The sequence below is a fragment of the Eumetopias jubatus genome, unplaced genomic scaffold (assembly GCF_037043125.1).
Source record: "Eumetopias jubatus isolate StellerSeaLion01/CBP00866 unplaced genomic scaffold, mEumJub1_p1.0 scaffold_8, whole genome shotgun sequence".
Classification (NCBI taxonomy): Eukaryota; Metazoa; Chordata; class Mammalia; order Carnivora; family Otariidae; genus Eumetopias; species Eumetopias jubatus.
Window position 1 is genome coordinate 132447154 of NW_028274814.1, and position 27888 is coordinate 132475041.

The 27888-nt window shown below is 54.6% G+C and overlaps 1 protein-coding gene across 1 annotated transcript in view; it reads right to left on the reverse strand.

Annotated features, from left to right (window-relative positions):
- TMEM184B (transmembrane protein 184B) overlaps positions 1–27419 on the reverse strand; it is a 47369-nt gene extending 19950 nt beyond the window's left edge. The window contains exons 1-3 of the mRNA XM_028115423.2: positions 27287–27419; positions 3797–4045; positions 2123–2288 (exon numbers count right to left, since the gene is read on the reverse strand). Coding sequence (XP_027971224.1) covers positions 2123–2288; positions 3797–3988 — 358 coding nt within the window. The 5' untranslated portion in view covers positions 3989–4045; positions 27287–27419. The remainder of the gene's footprint in view (positions 1–2122; positions 2289–3796; positions 4046–27286) is intronic.
- Positions 27420–27888: the final 469 nt, after the last annotated feature.

The window sequence follows — 27888 nt, forward strand, 5'->3', positions numbered from 1 at the left end:
TGCCCCACTGTGCCAGGCACCCCAGTCTTCGGTGCCCCGCAGAGGAGGGAGACCACACAGGAGAGGATCCCCCTTGGCAGGGAACAGCTCTGTGCTTCTGAGGGAATCAGTGGGCAGAGGCTGCTCCTGGGCCCCCATTTGCGATTGGCAATGTGATTGGAAAAGGACTCTCAACACTAGTGTGTGCAGCTCCCCAGAAACCCAGAAGTGTCCCTGGACCCTGCTGCCTCCAGGGACATCAGGCATTAGAGCCCCAGTTCCGCCCAGAGCAGGTCCCCACCTGGCCTGAGTATTCTCACCCGGCAGAGCCAAGCAGGGAACTCAGCTGGGAGGTCGATGAGGCCCCCTGAGAATGTACGGCACGCAGCAGGTGTGTAATAAAGTCCCTATTCATTCAGAAATTCCGGACTGAGTGAGCACCTGGCAGGTGCCTGGCTCTGCGGACATGGGCTCTCTGCCTGTCCCTGCGCCCGTGGAGCTAAGTCCACTCAGGGAGACGACAGCAAAGCAGGCACCATGCTGTGCATGCACGCTCACTGCCGCCGTGCTCAGGCCGTGAAGACGCACGCAGGGTGCCAGGAGAGAAGCGACAGCAGAAGCCGTTCCCAGGAGACACCAGAGTCAGGACAAAGGAGAAGGAGCGGGCCAAGAAGAGCTTTCCAGACCCTGGGAAACACCCGATGGCCCCACTGGAGAAGAGGACAGTGTGGCTGGAGAGGCAGGTGAGGGCGAGGCCCGCGGCTGGAGGGGGGCGTGGGGGGCAGTGCGCTCTGGCGGGCGCCTGCATTTCCTGGCCAAGGCCTAAGGCATTTCCCATGCCCCGCGAGGCCTCAGGGATACGCGGGTTCAAAGTGGGACAGGAAGAGAGGCTCCAGCTTCTGTGGGGATGAGCATGCTGCACCCCAATATCCACAGAGCCCAGGGCCCGAGGCAAAGCCCCCCCCCCCCCCCGGGGTCGGGGAAGATGACAACTGGTCGTGGTCGGGGCTGCCCTGCCTCAACATAGGGAACCGCGACATCTGGTCACTCTACCTGAAGCCAGCAGTGCAGACATGGGAGGAAACAGGAAAATGCATGACCTTGAGAGGAGGAGGGGGATGTCAGAGCAGGGATCTCGAATTCAAGGACCCCTCCTCCCAGCCCTGCTGGCCTGTGCAGGCCCAGGCACTGTGGGCCTGTGACTTGTCTTAAGGGCTCTGGCCTCTCCCTCCTTCACCCGCCCTCCGCAGACAGATGTTCTAACCTGCAATTTCCAGTTGTGTCATATTCTTGTGCACCAACAGTAAAAAAGAAAATCTAAGCTTCTCCGTGTACCCTGCAAGGCCGTGTACACCCTGTTCTTCCTTCCCAGTGCCATTCTGTCTCCAGCCGCCGGTTTCTCATCTGGCCGGGGCCAGCCCCCAGCCCAGCTCCCCCTACCTCCCGGATTCCTCCCGGGCCCTGTGCATTAGCTCTCCTGGCTGCCTGGGATGCTCACCCCAGCAGCCTCAGGCTCTAGGTCTCTGCTCCCTGTGTCTGCGGCTGGGCTCCATGGAGAGCTGCCCGGTCCTGTGGTGACTGGCCAGGCAAGCAGCCGGGGGCTGGCTTTCCTCCTTGCCACCCAGCGCCCAGCCGAGGACCGGGCCCCTGCTGGGAGCTCAGTACCAGAGCAGCTGATGTCTCCACACCAAACATGGGACCTGAAGCCCACAAAAAGCAGGGAGTCGCCTTCTTGGGTGGCACAGCAGAGCCTGCTCCCAGGACAAAGCCCTCAGGATTAAGGCACGTGGAGAGGGAGCCTCACCCCTGCCACTGCCTCGCCACGGGCCCCGGATAAGCCCCTGACCCATCTGTACCCGGGGTTTCTGTCTACAAACGGACAACTTCTTTGCTGCTCACCCCGACCAGAGACGCCAGGCTGAGAAATGAGGCACAGGGGGAGGGTCCCTGCTCGCAGGTATCCCTATGGGTATCGTGGGAGCCCTGTGGCCAAGTGCTACACACAGGCTGTCACCTGTCAGTGGGGGCCCTGATGGGAACCCTGAAGTGGGTAGAGAAGCGTGGGGCAGCCCCCCCTGGAGGAGCCCAGGCCACGGGCCTTCTGGCTCCCGGCGCCCTGCCCCAGCCCGCGCGCCGTCCTCACCCTCGTAGCAGTCCCGCACGGTGCCGAAGTACACGTAGTACTGGTCGTTGGTGAAGAAGAGAAGGCTGAGCCAGGAGTCGAAGGCGTAGATGGGAACGATGAAGAGAATGCGGACGATGTAGCGCTGCTCGTTCGGACAGCTGTAGCAGCGCAGGTGCATGTAGATCTGGGGGTAGACGGGGGCAGGCTCAGCCGGGGACCCGACCGTGGCAGCCCACCTGCCACCTGCCACCCCTCTGCTCCGTGGCTGAGGGGACAGATGGGTGCGCTCCGCTGTCCGGCTCTGCCGCTTCCTCGTGCTGTGGCCGATCCTCAACCCCGAGCCTCAGCCCCTCCTCGGCGACGAAACCCCCACCACGAAGCTGTTCTGAACATCAGGCCAGAGCGGGCAGAAAGCTCGTAGGCTGCGTTCAGGGGGCCCAGGCTGGCGTCACAGACACAGGGGCCACGAGCCCAGGCCCAAGACTCTACAGATCCGAGGCAAGAATGGCCGGGGAATCCAGCGTTGCGACAAGCTCCCTGGGGACCCGTGCGCACAGCCGGTTGGGGAACCTCGGCGAGCGGCACAGAGGAGGCCCTCAACGGATACGCAGGTCTCCTCGCCACCACCCCGGCCTTCCTGACGCCTGGTCCCTGGGGTTTTAGGGCAGCAGTGTCCACCCCGTGTGTGGGACAGACGGGACCGTCGCTTTCCCAGAAGGGGAGAGCGCTTCCTGGCAGAGGGGCTACGGTGACGTCATCCCGCGTCTCCCTCTTCATCTGTCCGACGCAGCAGAGCGGCCGGCCTCACCGGGAAGGTGGGAGAATGGAGTGCAGTGTTTAGAAAGCCGGGGGGGAGGGGGGACAATAGCAGCCACACACGAATGCCAACAACTGCTCTGGCCACGCTCCTCGGCCCCGGCAGCCAGAGTCCTGTCCCAGCTCTCGTGACTTCACACTCGGCCCCGCCGGAGTCCTGGGCTCAGGAGGAAGAGAACAAAATACTCCCCAGCTGCTGTGAGCCAACTGCCTCGGAAGCAATCGGGTTCGAGGAGGGACGGGGACACAGGGTAGCAGGCGAGGAGCTGACGGGGACCCGAATGGGCTCAGCCGCCCTTCTTCACACCTTCTTGCTTGGGCAGCCAATGCAGGCCCGGCCCACGCCTGCCTCCTCTGGGACCACGAGTACAGGGGGACAAGAGACCCGCCCTCTATCCTGGCTCTGCCACCAGTTTGTGCGTGACTGGGCCAGCACCCCACCACCTCTAGGTCTCAATTTTTTCCTCTGCAAAGGGGTCACTGACGTCCGTGTGCTCCTGCAGGGCCCCCGTGCAGCTGAGGCTGCACACGTGACCTGTCCTGCCCCACGGAAGTGAGAAGTGGCAAGTGTCACTTCTGGACTGAGGCGGTTAAATATCCAGAGTGGCTTCCGCCCACTTCCCTCCTCCTAGCTGTCAGATGGATGATGCCCTGAAGCTGCAGGACGTGGGAGCCACCCAGCGGGGCCTGACCTGCGTCGGCCTGGGATGTGGGGAAGAATCAACTTCTACCAGGTGGAGCCCCCAGATTCAGGTTATTACCGCAGCACAGCCTGGCCTGGCCTAATACTCTGTGGGGACTGGAAAACCTCTTAGGATCCTTCCAGAGGGCCTTCTGTGGCTCTCTGACCCAAGGGCCCCGGGCTGGCCTGGGTACCTGGTGGCAGGTGATGAGCAGGGCCGTCCAGACGAAGAACCCGGAGATGGCCTGCGCGGCGGTTGTCATCAGGAACACGGGCTGCTCCATGGCCGTGGGGCTGCCCTCAGGGATCACAGACACGCTGGGCGACGCTGCCATGGTCGTAGGCGACGCTGGATCCGGGGCCAGTGCGGCCCCCCTCACCGTCATGGTGCCTGGCAGCCAGGGGTCCCTGAGACAAACCCTTGCGGTAAGCGATGAGCTGGCCTAAAGAGAGGAAACCACAGTGTTAGCCTCCTTCCCAGGCAAGTGGCAGCGTGGCAAACAATCTTCCGGGCCTCTGCGTCCACCTTCAGACTGTAACTGGACTCTGACCACATGTGTCCCGGCGCAGCTACTACGATGGTCCCAGCCCCTACCGTGTCTCCCCTGGATTCGTGAAACAGGCGCCTGAGCGGTCTCTCTGCTTCTGCCTTGGCCCCTACTGTCCAGTCCCCACACGGAAGCCACGCGAGGCTTCTAGGACGTTTGCCAGACTGGGCCCCCCTCTGCTCAAAGCTCCCCAGTCGCTGCCAGCTCGTTCGAAGTATAAGCTGCTGTCCGTGCAATGGCCCACAAGACTGCCCGGCGGCTCCCCGCGGCTCTCGTCTCCCAGGATTCCCACCGGGAGCCTCCACGCAGACCGCGCGGACCTCCTGCGGCTCCTCCACCTCGCCCAGCCTGCTCCTGCCCCCGGGCCTCTGCCCCCTGCACGGGCTGCCGGCCACACAGCTCACGTCTGCACTTCCCTCAGGCTCTGCCCTGACCACCCGCTCCGGCACTCGCGACCCCGCGGCTCTGGGGCTTTTCCCCACAGCGCTCCTTCCCGCCCGCCTCCCTCTGGCAAAGTGTACGTTTACTTATATACTTATCAACTGCCTCCTTCACCAGAACATAAGCTCCCTGAGGGCCCGGGGGCTCCGTTCTGCTCACGGCACCGTTCACACAGCTGGGTCTGCGCATCTCCACACTTCCCCATCGAGCAAGACCACTTTGTCACTTTCTCTCTGCAGAGGGCTGTGCCTTTTCTTTCCCATTTCTCCCCAACTTCCCTGAGGGCCGGCCCCCGTTCTTCATCATCCATCTGTGCTGTTTTGGAGACTCTGTGGCCCACCTTGTGTGCCTTCAAATTGCTCTTTTAATTCAGTTTTCTGTATCCCTCTTCCTAAAAGCCTGCCCCCTACGCTTCCCCCAAGCAGAGACTTCCATCCACATCACACGCCGCTGTGCTTCTATGTGACGGGTGGCTCTGTCCCTTGTCCCTCGTGTGTTCATCCGCCGGAGGCTGTCCGCTCTCTGAGGCAAGACCGCATTTCTGTCTTTCAATCCCCGGCACCAAGCTTAAAAAATTAGAGGTATTTCACAGAGAAGCACACAGAGATGAGGAAACTGGCATACAGAGATTCTGGGTGGGAAAATAACAATGGGAGCGGGTGGGACACAGCCTGGCCTTCTAGGGTCCTAGGGTCCCATCCAGCGGCCCCACGCGGGCTCTCTGTCCACTGCTTTTCCCAATGGCAACTTCAAGAGCCATGGTTAACAAATGAACAATTTCACATTAAAAATGAACCCAGATGCGCCCTAGGAAGGGCTGCTGTCAAAGTAGTAAAGTAGTAAAGCGACTCCTGGGAGGCTGGTCACTGCTGTGCCCAAGGCCATCCAAGCCCCACGGCCCTGAGAGGTGTCCCTTGCAGTTGTGCCAGCTACCAACGGGCTGGTCAGCGCCACCCGGTCACCCTTCGGCAGAGGCTCTGGGAGACTAAGCTGCAGGGTGACCAGAGGATCCGCTGACTGTGAGGCAGAGAGTGTGGACACTGGGGAGGGCACTCTGGCTGCAGCCCAGGTCCCAGCTCCACCACCAACCAGCCGTGTGTCCCCACACAGCTCTGTTGGGCCCTGGAGGGTCTCTGCCAGCCTGACCCAGAGAACAGCCAAGCCTCCAAACCTGACCATCTCAGCCTGAGCCCGAGGTCAGGCCAGATGACCTCTCACGGTCCCTTCCAAGCCCCAGATGATATTCTCAGCCAGAATGTACTGGCTTCTGGGGTACACCCAGGCCCACAGCCTGACCCTGGATTAAAAGGCTCTTTGCCTACTGTGTCCCCAGGCTCCTGGCTTTGCCCCCGGCCCCCCTCTCACGTCTCCAGCATCCCCTGTCCCCATCTGCACATCTGCTCTTAGCTGTAAGTTTTGACCCTAGGAGAGCCCTTTGCATTTCTATTTTCCTGTGAAAATAAGTGATCTCTAACACACTGACCAAGAGATGAATCTAGATTTAAAATCCAAAGTGGAGAAGGCATCTATATAAAGAAACTCAAAACTGGAGAAGGCGTCTATATAAAGACTGGTGGCAAGCTCTGAGAAAGAACCAGTGACAAGTCTAAGAATAGCTCCTGTAAGGATGGTAGCAAAATTGGAAACCAGTGCCAGAAATACTTCTTTAAAAAAGAAGATTTGGGTTGTAAATCATCATCTTTGTCTATCATCCCAAATTAAATGAATAAACACAGGCAATTGGGGGGGGGGGGTGCCTAGAGGAAGTACAAATCCTCCTAAATCTCCAGCTTCCAAGCACAGGCAGGCCGGTGTGTCAAAGGCTGTTTTGTTCGCCACTGAAGGCAGTGTTGGGAGGCCTGGCCCAGGGGCGCTGCTGAGCTGACCCTGCCCACGGGGAGGGGACCTGCGCCCAGGAGGCTCCTCGGCTGTGGAAGCTGAGTGAAGGCTAGAGGCCTGGCTTCTTCCTAGGGCTCTGCTCACTGCCACTCCAGCGCCACCCCTCCCCGCCAAGCCCAGAGAGACACTGGCATGCAGAGTTCTCGCGCATTTTCCCGATGTAGGTCAAGCAGCTTACTGGCAAGAGAGCCATCAGAGAGGGTGGGTAACTTGCCCCGAAATCAGGGATGGGACTCGAACTCACGTCCTATAAACACATTGTCAGTCCCGCGCGAGCGGCCCCTCCCGCTCCAGAGCCTCCTTCCAAGAGCCAGTCCCATCCTAGCAGGTCCTAGCAGGCCCGAGGGAGACCCTCGTTGCAGAAAGGGGAGGGAGGTCCTCTGCAGGGAGGGGCAGCCGATGCTGGAAGGGCCCTCCGGCCTGACAGTGCTCGCCAGGCTTCCGGGTTTACCAGCTCTTTACCTGACTCCGGGCAGCGCCCCTGGCTTACACACAGTTTTCCCAAGCATCATCTCGTGGTTTTTTTTACACAGCAACTTTGAACTAAGTAATATTAACTGCATCTGAGAGATGAGGAAAATGATGTGGAGATTGGTTTTACCACCCCCCAGGTAACACCAAATGATTCGAGGATTTTCATAATACCCCCCTAAAATACGTGAAGCAACATTCTGACTCATGGACGCATGGCCCCTGGCATGAAAGAACAGCAGGTGAGGACAGCATCTCCGAGGCTGTCGATCCCGGGGGCTCGCCTTGCTCCCCGGGCCCAGGGCAGCACACAATGCTGGACCCTGCCGACTGTTCACAGCGTGTGTGCTGGGGGCGGGGGATGGACACTGGGGTCCTGCCCTCTCACACTTGGGCGGCATCAACGGCCTTGGCCAAGGCTGGGGGGAAGGTCAGGGAAGGCTTCAAAGTGGCAGGGACTTTGGGGCAGGGTGTTCAAGTAGCATAACCAAGCTTCAGCTTTGAGGCCACCCAACAGGATTCCTGCCAGACCCCACCATCTGCGAGCTTGGACAAGTGACTTCATCTCTAAGAACCTCAGTTTCCCCATCTATAATACTTCAGGGTAACTACAGAATGGCTGAGGGTGTGTTCTACTTTACAGAAGTCCTGTTAATGAATAGACAGAATAATAAAATAAAATGATAGAATAAGAATGATCCTTTTGCAACTCCTAATACAAATACTGGACATAGATATCGATATGATAAAACCCCTAGCTAGCAGGCAGTCTGGGCAAGTCCAACTCTGAACGCACAGTCAAGATCAACATCACCAACATGGGGCTGCGAGAAGTTTCCAGCCTCCTGACGGGATGCACATGGCACCACCTAAGAAGGACTCTTGCCCAAAAGTGAAATGGGATCAAAACGAGCCTCCAGAGCTACTACCGGTAGCCAGGAAATACTGAGGGTAGTGGGACAGACTAAATGATATCATGAGGACGCAGCAGCCGAACCTAGACTACGGGACAGTCCATAAGGACAAATGATCTAGTTTCACCAACAAATCAGCGGCTTATAAACAAAGGTGCTTGAGGGGCTGTTACAGAATAAAGACTCCAGAGACATAACTAAACGTGACATGTGCACTTTGTTGGGTCCTGATGCTAACAAACCAAAGATGAAAAGACATCTTTGAGATAGATAACACACAGGAATTCTTGTCAGTTTCAATAGGCGTGATCATGGCATAACGGGTATATAAACGTCCCTCTCAAGGGAGGAAGAATCATCTTTTCGATAAACAGGCCTGGAACACCTGGACATCCAGAGGCAAAAAAGAATGAACCTTAACCTATACCTTGACACCATATACAAAAATTAATTCTAAATGGATCACAGATTTAAATGTAAAATGCAAGACTATAAACTTTTAGAAGACACATACCTAACAAATGGCGAGCATCTAGAATACAGCAAGAATGCTCAAGCTCAACAGTAGAAAGATAATACAATTAGAAAATGGGCAAAAGACATGAATGGACATTCCACTCAAGGAGGATACATGGACAATAAACACATAAACAGCAGTTCAACATTGCTAGCAATTAGGGAAATGCAAACTAAAACCACAAGACATCACTATATACATATTAATACAAAATAGAGACAACATCAAAAGCTGGCAAAAGGTGCAGGGAAACTGGCTCCTGCGTTCATTCCTGGTAGGAATATAAAATGGTAGAGCCACTCTGGAAAACAGTTTGGTACTTTCTTACAAAACTAACACACCATTTACCATACAGCCCAAGTAATCACTCTTAGACGTTTATCCTACAGAAATGAAAACATATGCTCACACAAAACCCTATACACTTATGTTCACAGCAGCTGTACTTGTAATTGCCAAAACCTGGAAACGATCAACATGTCCTTCAACAGGCAAAAGGTTAAACTCTAGTACGTCCAGATCATGGACTACTACTCAGCAATAAAAAGCAACAAACTATTGATACAGGCAGAAATCTGGACGGAGCTCAAGGGCATTCCATTTAGTGAGAATAACCAATTGCAAAAGGTCACACACTGTTTGGTTCTATTTATATATAACATTCTCAAAATGGCAAATCCATAAAGATGCAGAACAGATTGGTGGTTGGCAGAGGAGAGCAAGGAAAGGGTGTGCACAGACAGCAGCACGGGGACTTCCATCCAGGTGACGAGCTCCCTTGTATCTTGATGGTGGTGGCTACATGAGTCTACAGGTGATAAAACTGTACAGAGCCCTCCCACCCAAGAACAGTGAAAACTGAATAAGGTCTGCAGTCTAGTTAATAGTACTGTACTAATGTCCACTTCTGGTTTTGATCATGGCCCTATAGCAATTCGAGATGTCACCACTGAGAACAGGGCACATGGGACTTGGAAGACTATTTTTGCAACTTCCTGTGAACCTATAACTATTTCAAAATAAAACAAGTTTTTTTTTTTTTAAGATTTTATTTATTTAAGAGAGAGCATGAGGAGGGGTGGGGGAGGGTAAAGGAAAAGGGACAAGCAGACTCCCTGCTGAGCAAGGAGCCCACCTCGGGCTCGAGCCCAAGACCCTGAAGATCATGACCTGAGCCAAAGTCAGAAGCTTAACTGACTGAATCACACAGGTGGCCCAAAACAAGTTTGCTTTTTTTTTTTAAGTCCTTATCAAATAGAGATGCATACTGAATTATTTAAGGGTGAAAAATAACATGACTTCTGGGATGCGTTCTTTTAAAAGGGGGAGAGGGACAGGCAGCAAGACTATAGGACATTCCCTGCTGTTGAAGCTGAGTGACTACAGGCAGAAATCCGTCCTATTATTTGCTCTACTTCTGTATGTTTGAAATTTTCCTTAGTAAAAAGCTTTAGACAGAACAGAATTTTCCACAAAATTTGTAATGAGATGGGCAGTGACTCAGGAAACGGTCTGTTTCAGAGATCTACTGGTTATCTTCTAGAAAAGCAGTCAGAAAGACCTGTCAAAGCTAACAACTTAGTTCAACACATCTTTCTTTCATAAAAAAAAACTTCCGTATTTGTCCATGTTGTTCTATGAATACTGGCTTCCCAGTTAAGTTTTTGAAACACCTCTAAGCGTGTTTAGTATGTCCCTTCATGGGAAAGGCGTGTTATCACAACAAATGAGAAAAGAACTGCTCTTTTAGAAGACACCAAGGCCGGCAAAGCATTCTGGAAAAGTATATTCGGAAATGTGGGAAATGTTTCTACTGTCACAGGATTTTGTTACCAAAAACAATATAAGTCTGTAACTTACAAAAACTCTCGTGTCTGAACTCCTGAAAACCTACGTAACAGAATTTTCTAATCTGCTCAAAAATTTCCAAAGCATTTGAGTGGGTTTTGGACTCATGTGTTAAGAACTTTAAAATAAAATACCTTCCATTTAGTTGACAAAAACATCTGATTGGCATGAGGAAGGATGGAAATGTACTAGCCAAATTTCAACAAATCCTCCGCATATGCAGTGGACAGGATGGAAAAATGAGTAACCCAATTTAGTAAGAAAGCCAGTGATGCGTTTCCTCCGTGTGCAGCTATGTGTCTCAGGAAGGGATCTTTCTCAGAGAGGGCAGCCATTAAAACCAGATAGCTAGGCAGACTGAACACAGAGCCAGACCATCCAACTGCTCGCTCATAGAGCATGAAAGCACACTTTCCAAAAATAATCAAGCATATGAAAGCAGGCTTTTGTACCACCACCAAAATAAAATTAAAAAAAAAATTAAGTATTACATCTTTAGCTCATCCTTTGATTCCTATTTTTGGCTTAGGTTTTATGATCTACGTGGTCGAACAGTAAGGTAATACCTGTATATAGCAACATGCAGGTATTGGGGGTACACGCCCAAAAAGTTTTTTTACTGCTAGGGATGCAGCCAGTGGCCGAGAGGGCTCCCTCTTCCCTCTGAGGCCTCTGTGCCTCTGTCCTTGTGCCTCCCCCGGTGTTGGGTCCGCTCCCTCCATCCGAGGCTGAGGCAGACACACAGCAGTCAAGGCCTGGTCCCGCCTCCTTCCCAGTGGCCCACCTGCCGGCCAGGCGGCTCCACACCTGGGTCGTCACTTGCACGCCAACCTGAAGGCTGTGAAGAAGCCAGGCCACAGTCCGTACTTTGTCCCAGGCCCTGAGTCAGGGAAACTGCTGGAATCCCGGGGCTGCCACCCGGCTGTGACTGGGCAGGTGCCTGGGTGTCTCAGAACTTGTTTCGCAGGTGCACTGTGCCCACCTTGGGCCCAGGGAGTTTAGGAATTCAGAGTTTTCCCGATTTACAAAGGATTACAGTGCTGTATATGGTGTGCAGACTGACTCCCCCAGAGGGATGTGGGCAGCACCCAAAAATCAAATACATAGTATTTCCATAGAGAAACATGAGATATTTTTAAAGAACATAATTAGTCTCACATCAATTCAGGTCAGATTTTTGCTACAAAATTAGTTTGCTGCAGGCTTGGAAGAACCTTTGGGATTTTGAGCGTTCTGGATTCCAGAAAGGTGGGGGCCTGGGCCGCCCTCCAGCACTGCAGGGAGGCTGATGCTCGAAGAAGCAGGAATCCAGCATGGTCTACTTCTTACCTTATTTTCAGATGTGACCATGTCCCTCCTCCTGACCTGAGATCCTTTGAGGATGTGTCAGGATCTGACGGTGGGTGAAGTGCAGTTCTGAACCCTCTGTGGAGAAGCCAGGGCCCTGGGCAGCTGGGTCCCAGCCTCACCCCCGCCCAGCCCCCCACCGCCTCCTCCCCAAGGGTCCCTGCAAACTGGTGGCCCCCGCCTCTGTGCCAACTCGCCCTCCCCTCTGCCCTGGTCCTTGTGGAAAGAGCCAACTCTTCACTCCCAAGTCATCCTCAGCATCACAGCCTCACCCGGGGGCCAGCCCACTCCCACTCAGCCACCCTGTGCTCACTCCACAGCACTAAAAGTTCAGCTGGGACGCTGTTTTTGTCTCCCCACACCTGAGTCATCTGTCTCTAGCCTGACACAGCGTCAGACACATAGTAGGGATGTGGAAGAGAAGAATCCACCAATGGGCTCACCATCTGGCATTAAGCCACCAGCTGCAGACCACAGGCTTTCCATCACTTCCACAGCCCCCTCCCCACAATGGACACTTGCCAGAGCTTGGCTGAAGGACTTGGACCTTTGGCCGGAGAGAGGGATAGGCTGGGTGAGGGCAGTGGATGGAGGCTGCATCACCCTGCCTCACACCCAAAGTGGAGAGGCCACGTCAAGGAGGGCAAAAGGACTTGTTCAATGAGCTCCAACAGGATACAACCCAGTCCACCTGGTGGCAGCAACCGGAAGATGAGTCTGCCAAGATGGAGATGTTTTCACAACTGGAACGATCTAGCAACATTCTGTTGCTTTGAGAATGAGGAAGCTCCCCATCAACTGAGGCCAGAAGTCCCCTGGGGCAGGAACACTGACTGAGCAACCTCCGTTGGGCAGTTGGCGCTTAACTACCTTCTCCCCAAATAGCCTGCAACCTCTTGGAGGTCAGAGGTCATGCCTTATGCCCTGGCAGTGGTATCAGGGCCTGGACACAGTCCACCCTCAATGTGCTTTGACTGGATAAGGGAACAACTGAATGAGTGTCTGCCCTTTGCAGTTCCTTCCAACTCTGAACGTCTGTGATGTCCTCCATCACCACCTTGCCAACCCTGGGAAGTGGAACGTTCTCTTGCTCCCACCCACAGATCTTTGTCCCCTGTCAGCCTCAGCAGATATCACCTTCTATGACCTATCACAGTTTGCTCAAGGCACGTCTTCCCTAGTCTTCCAGAGCATTTACCACCCTGTGATTAGATCTGTTCCCTTAACGCACTGAGTTGGGCTCCATGAGGGCAGGGATCAGGTGCCATGTGGAAAAAGTATTTACTGACTGATTGCTTAGGGGACAGAGGGCAAAACATGAACAGAGGCATGGAGACAGTATGTGGACAGGCACTCGGCCAAGAATGTGCCCAGAGCAGAATTTCTGCATCTGGTCCCTGTTAAAGATGGGGGGCGGGGCAGCCTGACTGACAGACCACCTGTGGCTCTCTAGATTGACAAGGCCCTCCTGACAGCCCTGTGTGGTGGGTCTTGTTGCAGCCGGAGCACCCAGGCCGGGGTACAGTACCCTGGGAGGCCACAGGGAGCACTGGAACGCAGAGCCCCGCTGGGTCACCGAGGTACAGGGCTGGATGGAACTCACCTTGTGGGTCAGAAAGCCAGGTTCGGGGGAGAAAAGGAAGGAGTGACAGTTTATAAATGTCCTCTTCATCCCCAATCAGGGGTCCAGGCAAGGTGAACCAGTTGCCAGAAGGGTGCTTGAGGGCACAGAACCAGAGTATAGAGAAGTGGGCGGGGGGGGGGGGTGCTTGAGTAAAATCCAGGCAGGCCTGGCAAGGCCGAATGAACTAAGCCAAGCCCTAGAAAAGCACCCAGAGTGCCACGAACGCTCATTTCCCCTAAGACAGTGCCTATCCCCATCCTTCCCTAAACAAGACAGCTTCTGGCTAACTCTCTCCTGAAAATACCCATCTCTTCCAGAAGAGCTATAAAGCTGTGTGCAAGCTCAGTCACCTGCCTTGGAAGATAGAGGTTTCAGAGAACACCTCGCCATCTCAGAGTCCTTTTCACTTCATGTTGGGGGATACCTTGCTGTTACCCCCCCCGATTTCCTGTGTCAAAGACTGAATAATGTACCCCCCCCAAACATGTCACATCCAAACCGCCAAACCCGGGAATATTTTGCCTGACGTGGCAAAAGGGGCTTTGCAGGTGTGACTACATTAAGGCCACCAAGAGGGTCCCAGATTATCTGGGTAGGCCGGATATAATCACACAGGCCCTCATGAGAGAGAGGCAAGGGGCTGAGGGTGTGAAGGGGGCAGTGTGACAATGCAAGCAGTGAGGAGAGACTGGTAGGTGCCAGGCTGCTGGCTCTGAGGATGGAGGAAGGGGCCCTGAGCCAAAGAATGCAAGTGGTCTCTAGAAGCTTGAAAAAACAAGGAAACAGATTCTCCCGAAGGAGCGCAGCCCTGCCAACACCCCGATTTTGGCTCAGCAAAATACATTTTGGACTTGTGACCTCAAAACTGTAGGATGATAAATTTGTGTCACTAAGTCACTACGTTTCCGGCAGTTTGTTGCAGAAGCCATAGGAAAGCAATGCATGCAGTTTCCAGATGAGGAAACGGAGGCTCGGGGGGCTACTGCAGTTTGCCCACAGCCCCCTGTAAATGGCTCTAGCCGTGGGCCCCGCCACTGACTAGCTCTGCATCCGCAGCCAAGTTACATAAGCGCTCCTTGCTTCAGCTTCCCCAGCTGTGCAATGGGGTTGCAGTCACTCGAGCCTGGGACAGAGCTGCGAGGAGCAAATGGGGTGATGCGCCAGGCACGGCCCTGTGTGAGCTGATCTATCCCAATTCCTCTCCTGCCTTAGAGCCAGTCCATCCATCGGTCAGGCTGGCGGTTCACAGGCCCGGCAGTCTCTGAGCCCCAGGCCTGTCCTGTCTCTGCTTGTCTGCTCTTTTTTAAACCTTCTGAGGTCATATTTTCATTCATCAGTTTCAGATCCAAGCCCTTTTGAGCTGCGGCCATGAAGCGCTCACTCGGGCGGTTGCCACACACCCACAGGCCGAGCGATGCTGGCAACCTGTTCGCACGCACGTCTCCAGAATATTAACGCAGCCTGGGAGGGATTTGGGTTGAATAGATTTAACTTTTTAAAAATATATATGGAAGGGGCGCCTGGGTGGCTCCATCGATTAAGCGTCTGCCTTCGGCTCAGGTCATGATGGTGGGGGGTCCTGGGATCGAGTCCCATGTTGGGCTCCCTGCTCCAAGGGAAGCCTGCTTCTCCCTCTGCCCCTCACCCGGCTCATGCTCGCGCGTGCTCACTCTCTCTCTCTCTCAAATAGATAAAATCTTAAAGAGAAAAAGAAAAATATATATGGAAAACTTTCCATCTTAACATAGCTCACTAGGGAGAATCTGACTTAGGAATTGCTCATCTGAACGGGCCGCTCTGGCCGCACCCTGGCACCTGCCTCTCCAGGGGCTGCTAGACTCTGTGAACTCCCGGCGGGTGGAGTGGTGGCGCCTGCCTTCTCGGGGAGGCTGACCCACATCCGAGCAGGTCAGCAGCCCACAGCCTGGCCCTTCTCCAGAGGGGATTAGAGGACCAGAGTGCCGGAGGCCGGGCGGTTCTATCCGGGCAGCCTTTGGGAAAAGGATCCCGTGCCCTCATGAGGGGCAGCATCCCCTGTCAGCCCCACTCCCTCAGTCAACACCCACAAGCCTGGCCACTCCAGCGGCTCCTCCTCTCTCCCCCTTCTCCCGGGGCCAACTTCCCATGAACCTCCCAACCACGAAAGAAAACACCCTCCAGTCTGGTAGCCCTCCTTCACTTGCGGGGGTAGGGGCAGAAATATAAGGGAACAACAAAGTCATCTAAGATTCTTCGGCAAGGGCTGACTTAATTCAGCCTTGTAATTAAGTTTTTGTTTTGTTTTTTAATACATACCAGGCCAAATCTTGATCACCCTAGTTTTCTCCCAAACTGTGAACAGATGGGCCAATGCCCTGCTCTTTCACCGGTTTCTGTGTCCCCCTTTCCTGCCACCTAAACCCCATTTAGCACTGCACAAATGGGTGCCCTTCAGATGCAGAACCCTGAACCTCAACTGTCCTACTGCCCCGTGGGGGCAGGCTGCCTAGGCGAGACCCCTGAACCTGCCCCAACCCCTGCGGCCCCTTGAGCAAGGAACGCGGCTCCTGTCCGGGGTGCCTGCATGAGAAAATCCCAACCTGAATTTCACTCACACAAAGACGTACCGAGTGCGGCGAGCCAGCATTCCTCCCTAGTCTTACGTACACCCAGTGAGTGCACATGTCCCACAGACAAGGACGAGAACCTGCACAGCAGCCCTGTGTGCATGGCAAAATTATTTTTTGGTGTGGATACATAAATGGGGATATGTTCAAACGGTGGACCCCTACACAGCAGGGAAAAAGAACACAGCACTGCTAGTCACAGTCTGGACAAATCTCACCATCTTTTCTATCGGACTCCATTTCTGCAAAGGTCAAAACCAGGCAAAACTAGTCAGTAGTGATGAGGTGTGAGTAATGGTTACCTTGGGAGGAGGCCGCAGGGAGCCTTCTGGGCTTTGGGCGTGTTCTGCAGCTTGATCTGGACATGATTTATATGGGTATTTACAGATGTAAAAACCCTCTGGGCTGTAGGTCTAAGACTAGCGTACTTTACTTAGTACTAGTGTACTCTAACTAAAATAAGTATACTTTAAAAGTATAAATATTTACCTTTGAGCACCCTCCGTATGCTAAGTCCAAAGGTATCTCAGACAAGACGCTGATCCCTTAAGAGCTTACAGTCTGGTGGGGAAGAAAATACACTCAAACACTACAAGGCTGCCCATGGCCAGTGGGACAGGTAGTGAGGGTCAGCCCAGGGTATCAGTATCACTCGTGATTTGCCGGGAGGAGACAGAAAAAAACTGATTAAATGCAGGGTTTGGAAGTGGCCGGATCGGTGTCCAAATCCAGCCTCTTGTTGTGTGACCGGGACAAGATGTTGGCCCCATTTCCTCTTCTGAAAGGGGGACTCACCAGCAGCCACACCTCACGAGTTCTCGTGAGGATTCAGGGAAAGAACTCACCGCGCACTCAGGCCAGAGACTGGTGTGATTCCGGCCCTGAGACTGGGCCCACCCAGCGCTGCACTGGGGTTTGCAGATGTGACCCAGGCCTGCCCCCAACAGCTTCCAATCTCACCCGGACTTCGCCCTCAAGGAGCTCACAGCCAGGGAATCAGATACCTAGGACACACTGTCAAAAGGCTCCATGCCAGTGGAGAGGAGCAGATAAAGAAGCCATGGGGGTCAGAGGGCCCTGCAGGGGTAGAAACTGAGCTGGGCCTTGCGAGGCAGACAGGATTCTGTGGAGAGGAGCCTGCTCCGCGGGGAAAGGCCAGCAGGCAACGGGGTCTGCGGGAGGACAGGCAGGGAGGCGGGAAGTCAAGAAGGCACACAGAAGAAAAAGCAACTAGTCGAGTGTGGCTCAAGAAGGAGCCCCAGGGGCGCCTGGCTGGCTCAGTCAGAAGAGCGTGCGACTCTTGATCTCATGGTTGGGTGTTTGAGCCCCATGTTGGGTGTATTTTATTTAAAAAATAAAATCTTAAGGGAAAAAAAAAAAAGAAGAAGAAGAAGGGGCCCAGGAGAGAGGACCTAGAACACCCAGGGCTGAGTTCGACTCCATTTTGCTGTCAGTGGGGAAGCCCTGCTGGTTTCAGAGGTCAGGAAGTGCGCATCTCCGAGCAAGGATTTAAAATGACAACCCAGCCAACAGCAGAGTTTCGGAAGAAGGGGGCAACTACTTTCTCCAGGGCTGGGGCTGGAGGTCCTTTTACCAAGAAACATCCAAACCTTCACACCTGGTCCCCTCTGTGAGACCCAAGCATGTATTTTGTTTGTTTGTGTTTTGAGTAAACCCTATGTCCAGCGTGGGGCTCGGACACAGGACCCTGAGATCAGGACTCGCAAGCTCTACGGACTGAGTCAGCCGGGAGGCCCCAAGCATGCATTTTTGATTAGATGGTGGCAGGGACCTGGGTGAGGCAGGTCCTTGAGGGAGTGGCAGGAGACTTGACCTTCTTGCCCTGGGTGAGATATAAGGATACATTCTTACGGTTGTTTACCTAATTTTATTTATTTTTTGGAAAGTCATATATTCCCATGATTCGGCACTCAAACGGTTCAAAGGGTCTCTAGTGAACAGCCTCCCAGCACCAGCCCCACCCCAGAGGCACCACATCCACCGACTTCCTGCAGGCCCCCGAGACCCTGTGTACACAACGCAAGCAAAGGCACTTTCCCTTTACACAAACGGAGGCACGCCGGACACACCACCTTGCACCTGCTGCTTTCACAGCAATCCGTCTTGGCGACTGCTCTGTATCCGGGCATGGAGCTTCTACCTTATCTTCCATAGCTGCACAGTATTCCATGGTTCACAGGGAACATAATTTGTTCCTGGACCCCTGCAGATGGACATTAGAATCTTTCCAATCTTCTGCTAGTACAAACAGGGCAGCAATGACTAACCTTCAAATAAATTATTTTGCACACATATTAAAACATCTGTAGGATGAATTCCTAGAAGTCCAACCGCTGGGTGAAAGTGTACAAGTGTCTCTAATTTTGAAAATGTTGCCAGAGAGACAGATACATTTAAATCCTCATCCAGGGCGCCTGGGTGGCTCAGTTGGTTGGACGACTGCCTTCGGCTCAGGTCATGATCCTGGAGTCCCGGGATCGAGTCCCGCATCGGGCTCCCTGCTGAGCAGGGAGTCTGCTTCTCCCTCTGACCCTCCCCCCTCTCATGCTCTACCTCATTCTCTCTTAAATAAAGAAAATATTTTAAAAATAAATAAATAAGTAAATCCTCATCCAAGGGGCACCTGGATGGCTGAGTTGGTTAAGTGTCTGCCTTCGACTCAGATCACGAGCCCAGGGTCCTGGGATTGAGCCCCACATCAGGCTCCCTGCTCAGTGCGGTGTCTGCTTCTCCCTCTCTCTCTGCCCCTTCCCCTTGCTTGTGTTCTCTCTCTCGCTCTCTCTCAAAATCTTAAAAAAAAAAAAAAAAATCCTCATCCAGGAAATAAGCCTAATTATTAGGAAAAATACTGACAATGTGTAGTTTTTTAAGTGTCCAGATGAAGAAACAGGAGAGCAAAGCCCTGTTCAGCCGACAGAGCATGGGGTCAGGAGATGGTTCTGGACCTGCATCAGACCCTATTCACCGAGTGCCCTGGTCCACTTGTAGTTCCTCATCTATGAGTGAGAGGCCAGACCTGCTCAGCCCTTCAGCCCTTCCCAGAGCAGACAGGCCCTGATGCCCTGGTCCCAGGACAGGTGGAAGGATGGACTGTGACCAGAGTCACCACGACACTCAGCCATAATTGGTCTCCCTGGGCATAGCTGCCAGGGGCCAGGGGAGGAGCAGGCCACAGAGTACGCACCAGAGGCAGGCCTGGTGGGAGGGGGTGGGAGTGGAGAGCCCCAGAGGATCAAGTGTTTCCGGCCTGGCCATCCCAAATGAGTGAGAAGCACCTCTCGCTGTTTTCCCTGCACCAGCTGCTGGGACGCCAGAGCCACATATGACACGCTCACACCCTACGACATTCACTGCCTTGTCTACCGTGGACCTGTTACATAACATGTGAGCCTGACCGCAGTGGCCACCTACACCTCACTCTTCAAGTGGGCAGCCGGCAGAGGATGGTGGCCTCTGGATGCCCAGTGTCCTCCCTGCAAGGACAGCTGGGTAAAACACAGCAGGCAGGGCAGGGCTTCCTCCCTCCTCCACAAATCCAGCTCAACGACGGAGACCTGGGAATGAAATGGTCTTCTGCCCCCAACAGAGTAGGAGATGCCTCTTGGCACACCAAAGACAGCTTTCGAGAGTAAGAACCTTCACCAACCTTCCTGTTTCCAGCCCATGCTTCACTCCAACAGACTGGAGGGCCAGGAACTCCTACAAATCAAATCACACTTAAATGCACGGAGGTTACTGCTATTAAAATTTTTCTAACAAAAGAACAGTGTGGGGCGCCTGGGTGGCTCAGTCGGTTAAGCATCTGCCTTCGGCTCGGGTCTTGATACCAGGGTCCTGGGATCAAGCCCCGAGTCGGGCTCCCTGCCCAGTGGGGAGTCTGCTTCTCCCTCTCCCTCTGCCCTTCCGCCTGCGTGGGCTCTTGCACTCTCTCTCTCTCAAAGAAATAAATAAAATATTAAAAAAAAAAAAAAAAGCACAAGCACAGTGCACCAACTTTTCTTTGTTTTGGCAGATCTAGATTCTCACATGTACTATTTGTTTAAAATCCATAGACGAACTCATGGAGAGATGTACCTCCTCTTCCTGGAGGTGAGGCGGGGAACCCAGACGCCCTGGGAGAGCTCACTCGGCCTCACCTGCCTGCGTGTCTGCCTGGGTGCTCAAGGTAGGCCCACTGCTTGGAAAGCTTTCCCACACTGCTCCACCTGCCAACCTCCACTGACCATCAGAGCCCCCAGCTCAACCCACCTTTCCCCACAGGGAGCCTTGGCCCCTTAGCCCCCAGGAGGCCCCCAAACCACCCTGCCAGCTTCAACCTGACCCTCTATACACACACCTCCCAAGTCTAGGCAGCAATTCCACCTGCTGGGTGTCTGGAGGTGGGACTGCAGGCTCTGAGGGCATAGCAAAGGCACAGGATTCAAACCTGCGAGCTTCCTTCCATAAGATCTCAGGCCAGTTTACCATTCTGAGCCTCAGTCTATCCAGCAACAAAATAGGCAGGATAATTCCAAGGCTCCAGAGCCACTGGGAGGATTAAATGAAACAGTTTACGTGAAATGTAATTTGCAAACTGCAAAGCCCTACCAAATTCTGGCGAGGATTAGTAATGCTGGTATTAATTAATGTGTGAATCTTGGGTGATATTAATATCCTCACACACATCCCTTCACCAGTACCTTTCGTTGTGCCTTGCAGGCACCCAAAATGATCATCAATGGAATCCCAGATTCTGTGTGTTCTAGATGGAATAAAAAGCACAAGCGCTACAGGCAAAGACCAGGAGGCTCTGCCAGTGGCCACCAGAGTGGCAACCCTGGGGTGAGCTCTTCTTCCCTCAGAGCATTCCATAAATAGTGACCCCAAGGGCTTTGGGGAGCAGCACTGCCCCGCAGAGGGGAGGTTCTCGGCCACCTGCCAGCAAGACAGGGCCTCCCTGGGGGCAGGATGTCCACAGTTGCAGCAGGAGAAAACTAAAGGTAAGCAACTCCACAATGTCCTCCAGAGTGGGCAGGCTGTCTGATGTGAAAATCCCTGCAGGGTGACAGATACAGCAACTTCTAGAGGTCTCGCCCCACCCACTCTGTTGAGGTGGGGGTGGCAGGGACAGCTATCCTGGGACTGCCCATGGTCGCAGGCACAAGAGTTCACAGATCATGGGTCCCCAGCGAGGAGACCTGAGTCTTCGGGAGGATATCACCAAACAAATTTCAGGCTAGGAAAGAAGACACACACATACACACACACACACACACACACACCCTACACACACCCTACACACACACACACACACACACCCTACACACACCCTACACACACACACCCTACACACACCCTACACACACACACACCCTACACACACACACACACACACCCTACACACACACACACCCTACACACACACACACACCTACACACACACACACACCCTACACACACACACACCTACACACACACACACACACACACACCCTACACACACACACACCCTACACATACACACACCCTTCTCCATCCATCTTCATGTGACCTGCTCTGAATCTAAACCAGGCCCTTCCCTTGGGGAGCTCAAGGCTTTAGAACCAGGGACCTCACCTGCACCTTGCGGGACCCAGGAGGTGAGCAGAGGGGTTACAAGTAGCCCCACCAGTGGCAAGCGACTTGCCCAAGGTCATCACTCTGGTTCTCTGACTTCCATGCAACGCTCTGCTTGCTGCTCACAGCCATTATGCCATCTAGCAAAAAGTGCAGGAACTCATCTTTCCCACAGATACTTGAAATACAGCACCAGGGGATCTGGTTTTTAACTTCTGTGACTCTTTCGTATCTATGACCAACTTAATAATGTCATGGGTAAATTCTTACGAATTTACCTGGTGTTATGTAAACAATGAGATAATGCAGGATTATACCTAGAAAGAAAATACGCCCACATCAACAGTGATTATTTCTTGGTTTTGAAATTGGGGGTGATTTTTAGTCTTACCCACCAACCTTCTGTGTTCCAAGTTCACTACAATCAACAAGTCCTATTTTCAAAAGCAGAGAAGCCTGTTTTTCAAAGGCTGAAACATTCAGATCAACCCTGCAAACTTTCCATTAAATACTCAATTACTTGTGTGTGACTTTTTAAAACAGTACAGCTGGAAGTGACGCAGGTCAGGCACAAAGGTTTTCTGGGTGGGATCTTCCCCCTCTGGTTTCCGTCCCAGCAGAGAAGGAAAAGGAGTGACTGCGGGGCTTCCTGCCTGTCAGCACAGGCCCAGGACCTCCCAGACCCCAGGCTGTCCCATGTGCCCCATCGGCTCCTGGTGGAAGCTCGGCTCTCATCGACAATCCTGTTCTGATTAATCCTGGCCTTAGTATCTGTCACTTCTCAAGAATAATTCCAGCTTTACCCCAAGTGGCAATGACATTAACCTACCCAGCCGTTCAGTTGTGTCATCGAAAACTATTTCAGCACTACTCTGTGGAAGGCACGTGCCAGACAGGGAGCCATCAGTAACCCAAGACTCGAAACGACCAACCAGAGGCCACACATCCTCCTTCCAAGTTCTGCCCTAGCACAAGGCAGCAGCAGAAATGTGAACAAAGGCTGCCTGGGTGTGCAGCCTACTTCCAGCACCTCGACTCCCTCTGCTGTGGTGCTCCCCCCGGCCCCCACCCTCCCCTGCCCGGTCCTGAGGCAAGGCGGGGTCCAGGGACGAGTCCCTGCAGAGAACCCCGGTGGCTTAGCCGCACTGTGCTCGGGCACCTGCACCGCACCCCACTCAGCAGGAGGTGGAGGCGAAGAGGAGGGAACATGAGAAAACTTCAAACTGCGAGACCATCCAATTCTCTCAACAGCCCCCTCCCACTTTACTTCTTCCCCTTTCTGTGTCCTCTTTGAGGCTGAGAAGATCACATTCGATTAACCTTTACTGAGAATCCACTGGGTTAAGACCAGATGCCAAATAATGTTATAGACAAGAACTCAGACCTTGGCTTTGCATACGCTCTTCCCTCTGCCTGGAACCTGCTTCCTCTCTTTCCGCACGGTAACAGCTTCAATGTCACCTCCTCAGAAAAGTGCCTGCCCAGGCAGGAATGCCCTGATGCTCCCTCAGGGTGCCCACGACAACGGTCATCGCTCCTGTGTGTGCGGTCTCTGCCCCCAGCGGGACTCAGCTCCACGAGTGCCTGACACACACACACACACACGCAAGACATCTTTTCTTATTTTTCAGATATGTCTTTTCTTAAGTAGCCTCCACACCAAATGTGGGGCTTGAACGCACGACCCTGGGCTCAAGAGGCAGATGCTCTACCAACAGAGCCAGCCGGGCGCCCCGGCAATACCTCGGTCTTAAATAAACTGAACAGCTCGTAGTGTTCCCGTAACAGCCAGTGTTCACTGAGCATGTGCCGAGTGCTGTGCTGAGCTCCATGCAGGCGTGAGGTCATGACAGCCGCGTGGCGGCCACGCTATTATTATTCCCATTTTACAGACGTAGGAAATTGCATCATCTCCCCATTTTTAAAGAATGGAAATTAGAACCTGGTAAGCAACTTGCCCAAGGCCACAGGGCTAAAAAAAGAGCGAGGATTTAGACGTCTCCCAGTTCTCTCTCCAGGCCACCAGGGCTGCTCGGCCCTTCATCTTCCGCTCTCCCAGAGGGGCGTTTCTTTCTCCCACTGCCAGTGACCATTCGTCTCCTCCTCAATTCTCAGCCTCCTCTCCCAAGGCACCGGATTCCGGAATCTTCCGACTCCTCCCCTCCAGGCCTGCAGCCGGAGCTCCCACACCCGATGCGGATGTGTCGTGCAATGACCCCTCACCTTGCAGCCCTGAGGCCCAGCGACTAGAGCCGCTGCATGAACGCTGGCCCCTGGACACCCAGCAAAGCAGGCAGGGAGAGCAGGGACCTCCCCAGTGAACTCACACGTGGGACCCGTGGTTAAACCCAGATTCCCAGGCTCCAGTTCCTGCTCCGTCCCTACTCCCCTCTGCTTGTATTTATGACGCTGCTGAGCGTGGGGGCATGTGGGGGACACACAGCCACCGGAGCTCTCAACAGGGAAAGGCCGCCCACGCTCATTCCAGATCTACGGCATGAGAAGTCGGTGAGGTCCCACAGGACCCGGGAGAGCCAGGAAAAACGCGGGTTCCTGTTCAGTGGAGCCACTTGACAGCCGGCCCCAGAAGCCGATTTGAGGGCAGATGCCACGACAGTGGTGGGCTCCAGAGGCCGTCCTGGGTCACACGGGGTCGTCAAAACCAGAAGCTGCTGGAAGAAGAAAAGGGAAACGCAGCAGGGCCTAAGGAGGATGCCTGTTGGAAAAGTGTCCTGAGTTGCAAAAAGGAGAGAGGGAGGCTGGGTGTTCTCAGAGTCCTCTGCAGGAATAAGGGAAGGAGAAGAAATGGTAATGCTGTCCCGAATGTGTGTGACACATGGCTGAGGACCTCAATTCCGTTTTGAAACCTTCAGGGGCTCCCTGTTGACCACTCCGGGGTCAAGTTCAAACTCCTTAGCGAGGCCTTCAAAGATCCTCATGCCCAGGCCCACTGCAGCCAGGTCTGGGAGGTGAGGTATCCCAGGCCTCCATACCCCGTCCAGGGGCTCCTCATCCTTCCAGGTGCGGGCGCAGGGCACTTCACTTCCAGGAAGACTTCCAGCACCCCCCGGGATGAGTGGGGGAAGAGCATGGGCTCTGAGGTCAGACTCTCTGGTTCAGAGCTCAGCTCCACCAACTACCTCCGCTCGAACCTGCTAGGCTGACTCTCTACAAAGCAGGAAGGTAACGATTCCCACCTCACCAGGTGGTAGGGGGATGAAACACAGTCATTCATCAAAGCACTCTGAACTGTGCCTGGCACACAGTAAGTGCTTAATAAACAAGCTGTTGTTCCTATTGTCCTCTGCACCCCTTTAGGGCCTCTGTTTCAACCACAAGTAGAGCACTGTCTTGCACATAGTCGTTACACATTGGACTCCCTCAGCCAACCACAGCCTTCTGGAAGGCACCACCCACCATTCAGGATCCGGTCCCCTGAGGCCTAGCATGGAGCCTGGCACACAGTAGGACTTCAGCAAGTGCTTACTGCCCCCGCACCGCCCCCCCCCCCCCCGTGAAGGTCTGTGGTAGGCCCCACACAGAGTTCTCCCAGGGCCCAGCTGCTGGCCTTCCACAACTCACACTCCAATTCCCCAGGCTAAATGCCCCAAGGAGCGAGAAGGGCATTCGCTGTTACTCCGTTTCAAAACAATAAAGGGCTACACTCTCTGCCTTACTGAGGCTGTTTCCACTCCAGGGAATTCACAGGGAGAAATGAGCACAGCGGGGACTGGAAATGGAGCTAAGCCCCTCTCGGGGAGAGAGGTGGGCTGGCCCGCCAGAAACCAGGAGCGAAACCTCAAAGGCAGAGGGGGAGCAAACAGCCTCCAGACAGAAGCCCAAGCTCCACAGAACTCGGCCAACAGGAGCGAAGTAGGACAAGGAGATCACCCACACCCATTCTGCCTTGAAGGTCTCCTTCCCATCCATTTGGAGAGCTTTGAAGGGGCTCCTTAACCCACCACCATGTGGGAGCAACTTACAACACATCCAGAACCCCAAGGGCTGCACAAAGGCACCCCAGCTTGCCTATGGTCCAGGGGCAAGGGGTGGGGGAGGTGGGAATTCGCAGTGCCTTCTCCACCCACACAGGCTATTGGGCCCTCATGTCTGAATGGTCACTGTCTACACCCATCTACACCCTCCTCCCCGGCAGACAGGAAGGCCCTAGGCCAGGCTCCAGGTCCCATTCATCTTCAGACACCGGTGCCCCTAGCATGGTGCCTGGCATGTGGATTGTTCAGCCAGTTACAAGGCAGCAAGATCTGGCAGCAAGAGAGGTCCTGGCTCGAGGAAGACTCTATCCTGGCCTGCCATGTGCCACAGACAAGTGAGTCATGTACTCCCCTTGGGTCTCAGTTTCCTCAATTGCACACAGGGATGACAACAATTCTGTACTCACACAGCCACTGAGAAAATTAACTGGGAAAACATGTGTGGTTAAGCACCAAAGACAAATGCTCGTCATCCTTCAAGCTTCAGCTCAGCTGTCCCCCCCATGTTGGAGTCATTGCTGCTGGCCATGTTCCCCCTCTTCCAGCAGTGAGCCCACACTGCACTCCCTCTATTGTTTTATATTTTTCACATCGTTGCGATGACTCCTTTCTAAGTTTGATTCCCCCCACTGACCTGAGAGCTCCCGGAAGCCAGGGGCATTGTGAAGTTTGTGACCAAGGTCTGACAAAATGGGCACACAGGTTGGGCTGCTGGGGCCCTCCCACCCCATGGTCCCAGCAGTGGGACCCTCTGACGAGATGTCCCGAGGTGAAGAGCCGAGGGGGCCCACCAAGGTTGCTGAAAAGGAACAAGGATGGGAAGGGATGCTGCAGACATAACCTGTGAAGGAAGTCACACCTCTGAGACTCCTCTGCAGGCGCAGGTGAGCTTGTTTGCCCGGCTGACTCTGCAGCACACAGGCCTCCAGGGCACAGATTGCTGCTTCTTTCCTTACATAAAGCACCCAGCAGTCAGATAAATAATACATGGCCTTCACCTCACACACAGGTAGCAGGCGTGCAAACACTTGCTTTGCGCCATGGTGCCCTGGGCGTGTGGGCACACCCATGCGTATGTGTATATGATATCCGGCCTTGCACGACCCAGAAAGGATATGGATTGGGAACAGAAACCCAGGCCCACCACCCCCCCCCCCGACCCTGCCTTGCCATGGCCCGGAGTCAACTAGCACCAGACCTAAGCAGTGTGCCCAGAGAGGAAATGTACAACCCACCGGATGGATACACACACCCTAACCAGACCTCTGTGGTCCCTTTCCAAACAAATATCCTTTGGAGCCCCAGGTTAGCCTTGGTGCCCCTCCAAGCAGCTGACTTGTATGCAAGGCGTGTACACCTTGCATGCATGCATCCCCCAAAGGCCTGGCCAGGCCAACCATCCTCCCAGATCACAGCCACCCGCACAGGGCACGGATGCCTCCCCCACTCGGTGGTGCCAGGCGCCAGCACACCCACCGGACTCACACAATCCCACTTGCAAAGGGCCTGTCCACCCGCCTTCCCTTTCCCCGGGCCACCCCCACAGGCAGGTCCAATTACACTCCAGGCGAGGGCCTGCCACGTTGGCCAGGAGGGGGCCGAGGCACACCCACGGGCGGCCCCGACCCCGCAGGGCGGGGAGGGGGCGCAGGGCGGGACGGGCTGAGAGGCGGACGCCCCCTTCCTCCTCGGCCGCGCCGGCCACCTCCATGCCTTCCCCCACCGGGGACCTGCGACCAACGCGACCCGTGGGGCACCCCCCCGCGCAGGCCTCCCCAAAACGAAGCAGCCCCCGCGCCCGGGAGCCCGCAGCCACCCCCCTCGGGGCCTCCGGCTAGAGGCCGGCCGGGCCGGGTACCTCAGGAGCCCATGGCGGCTGCGGCGGTGGTGTGTGCGGACGGCTCGCGGCGGCCGGACTCTGCAGGCGGGGCGGGCTGGCGGCGCCGCAGCCCCGGTGTCTCGCCGCCGCCGGCGGGTCCCGGGCCCAGCGGAGTGCCGCCGCGGCGCGCCTGCGCACTGAGCACGCCGCCGGGGAGGGCGGGGCGGCAAGCGAGCGGCTGAGATCACCCTCCCGGCCTTAAAGGGGCCGCGCCCGGAAACCCGCAGCCCGCCGCGGGGCGGTGGGGGCGACCTCGGTTCTCCTGCCTCTCGCAAACAAACCGGCCAAGAGTCGTCGTCGGCCCCGCCTCAATTCGACTGCCCAACCCTACCCACCACAGAGCTTCTGGGGGTGCACGGACAGAGTTCTGGGCTCCAAGCTCTGCCCCCGACACTCGCGGGCTCTCTGGCACTTCACTTTTCTTAACCCTAATTTCCTCCATTTGGGCCTGTTTTGAAGATGGAACATAATATAATGGCTATTTGTCGAGTGAAGGATGCGTGTGGAATTGTGAAATTAATGTGTACCGAAGTGCTGTATGCAATCACGCGAGATGAAATTGCAGAGCCGAGAAAGAGACT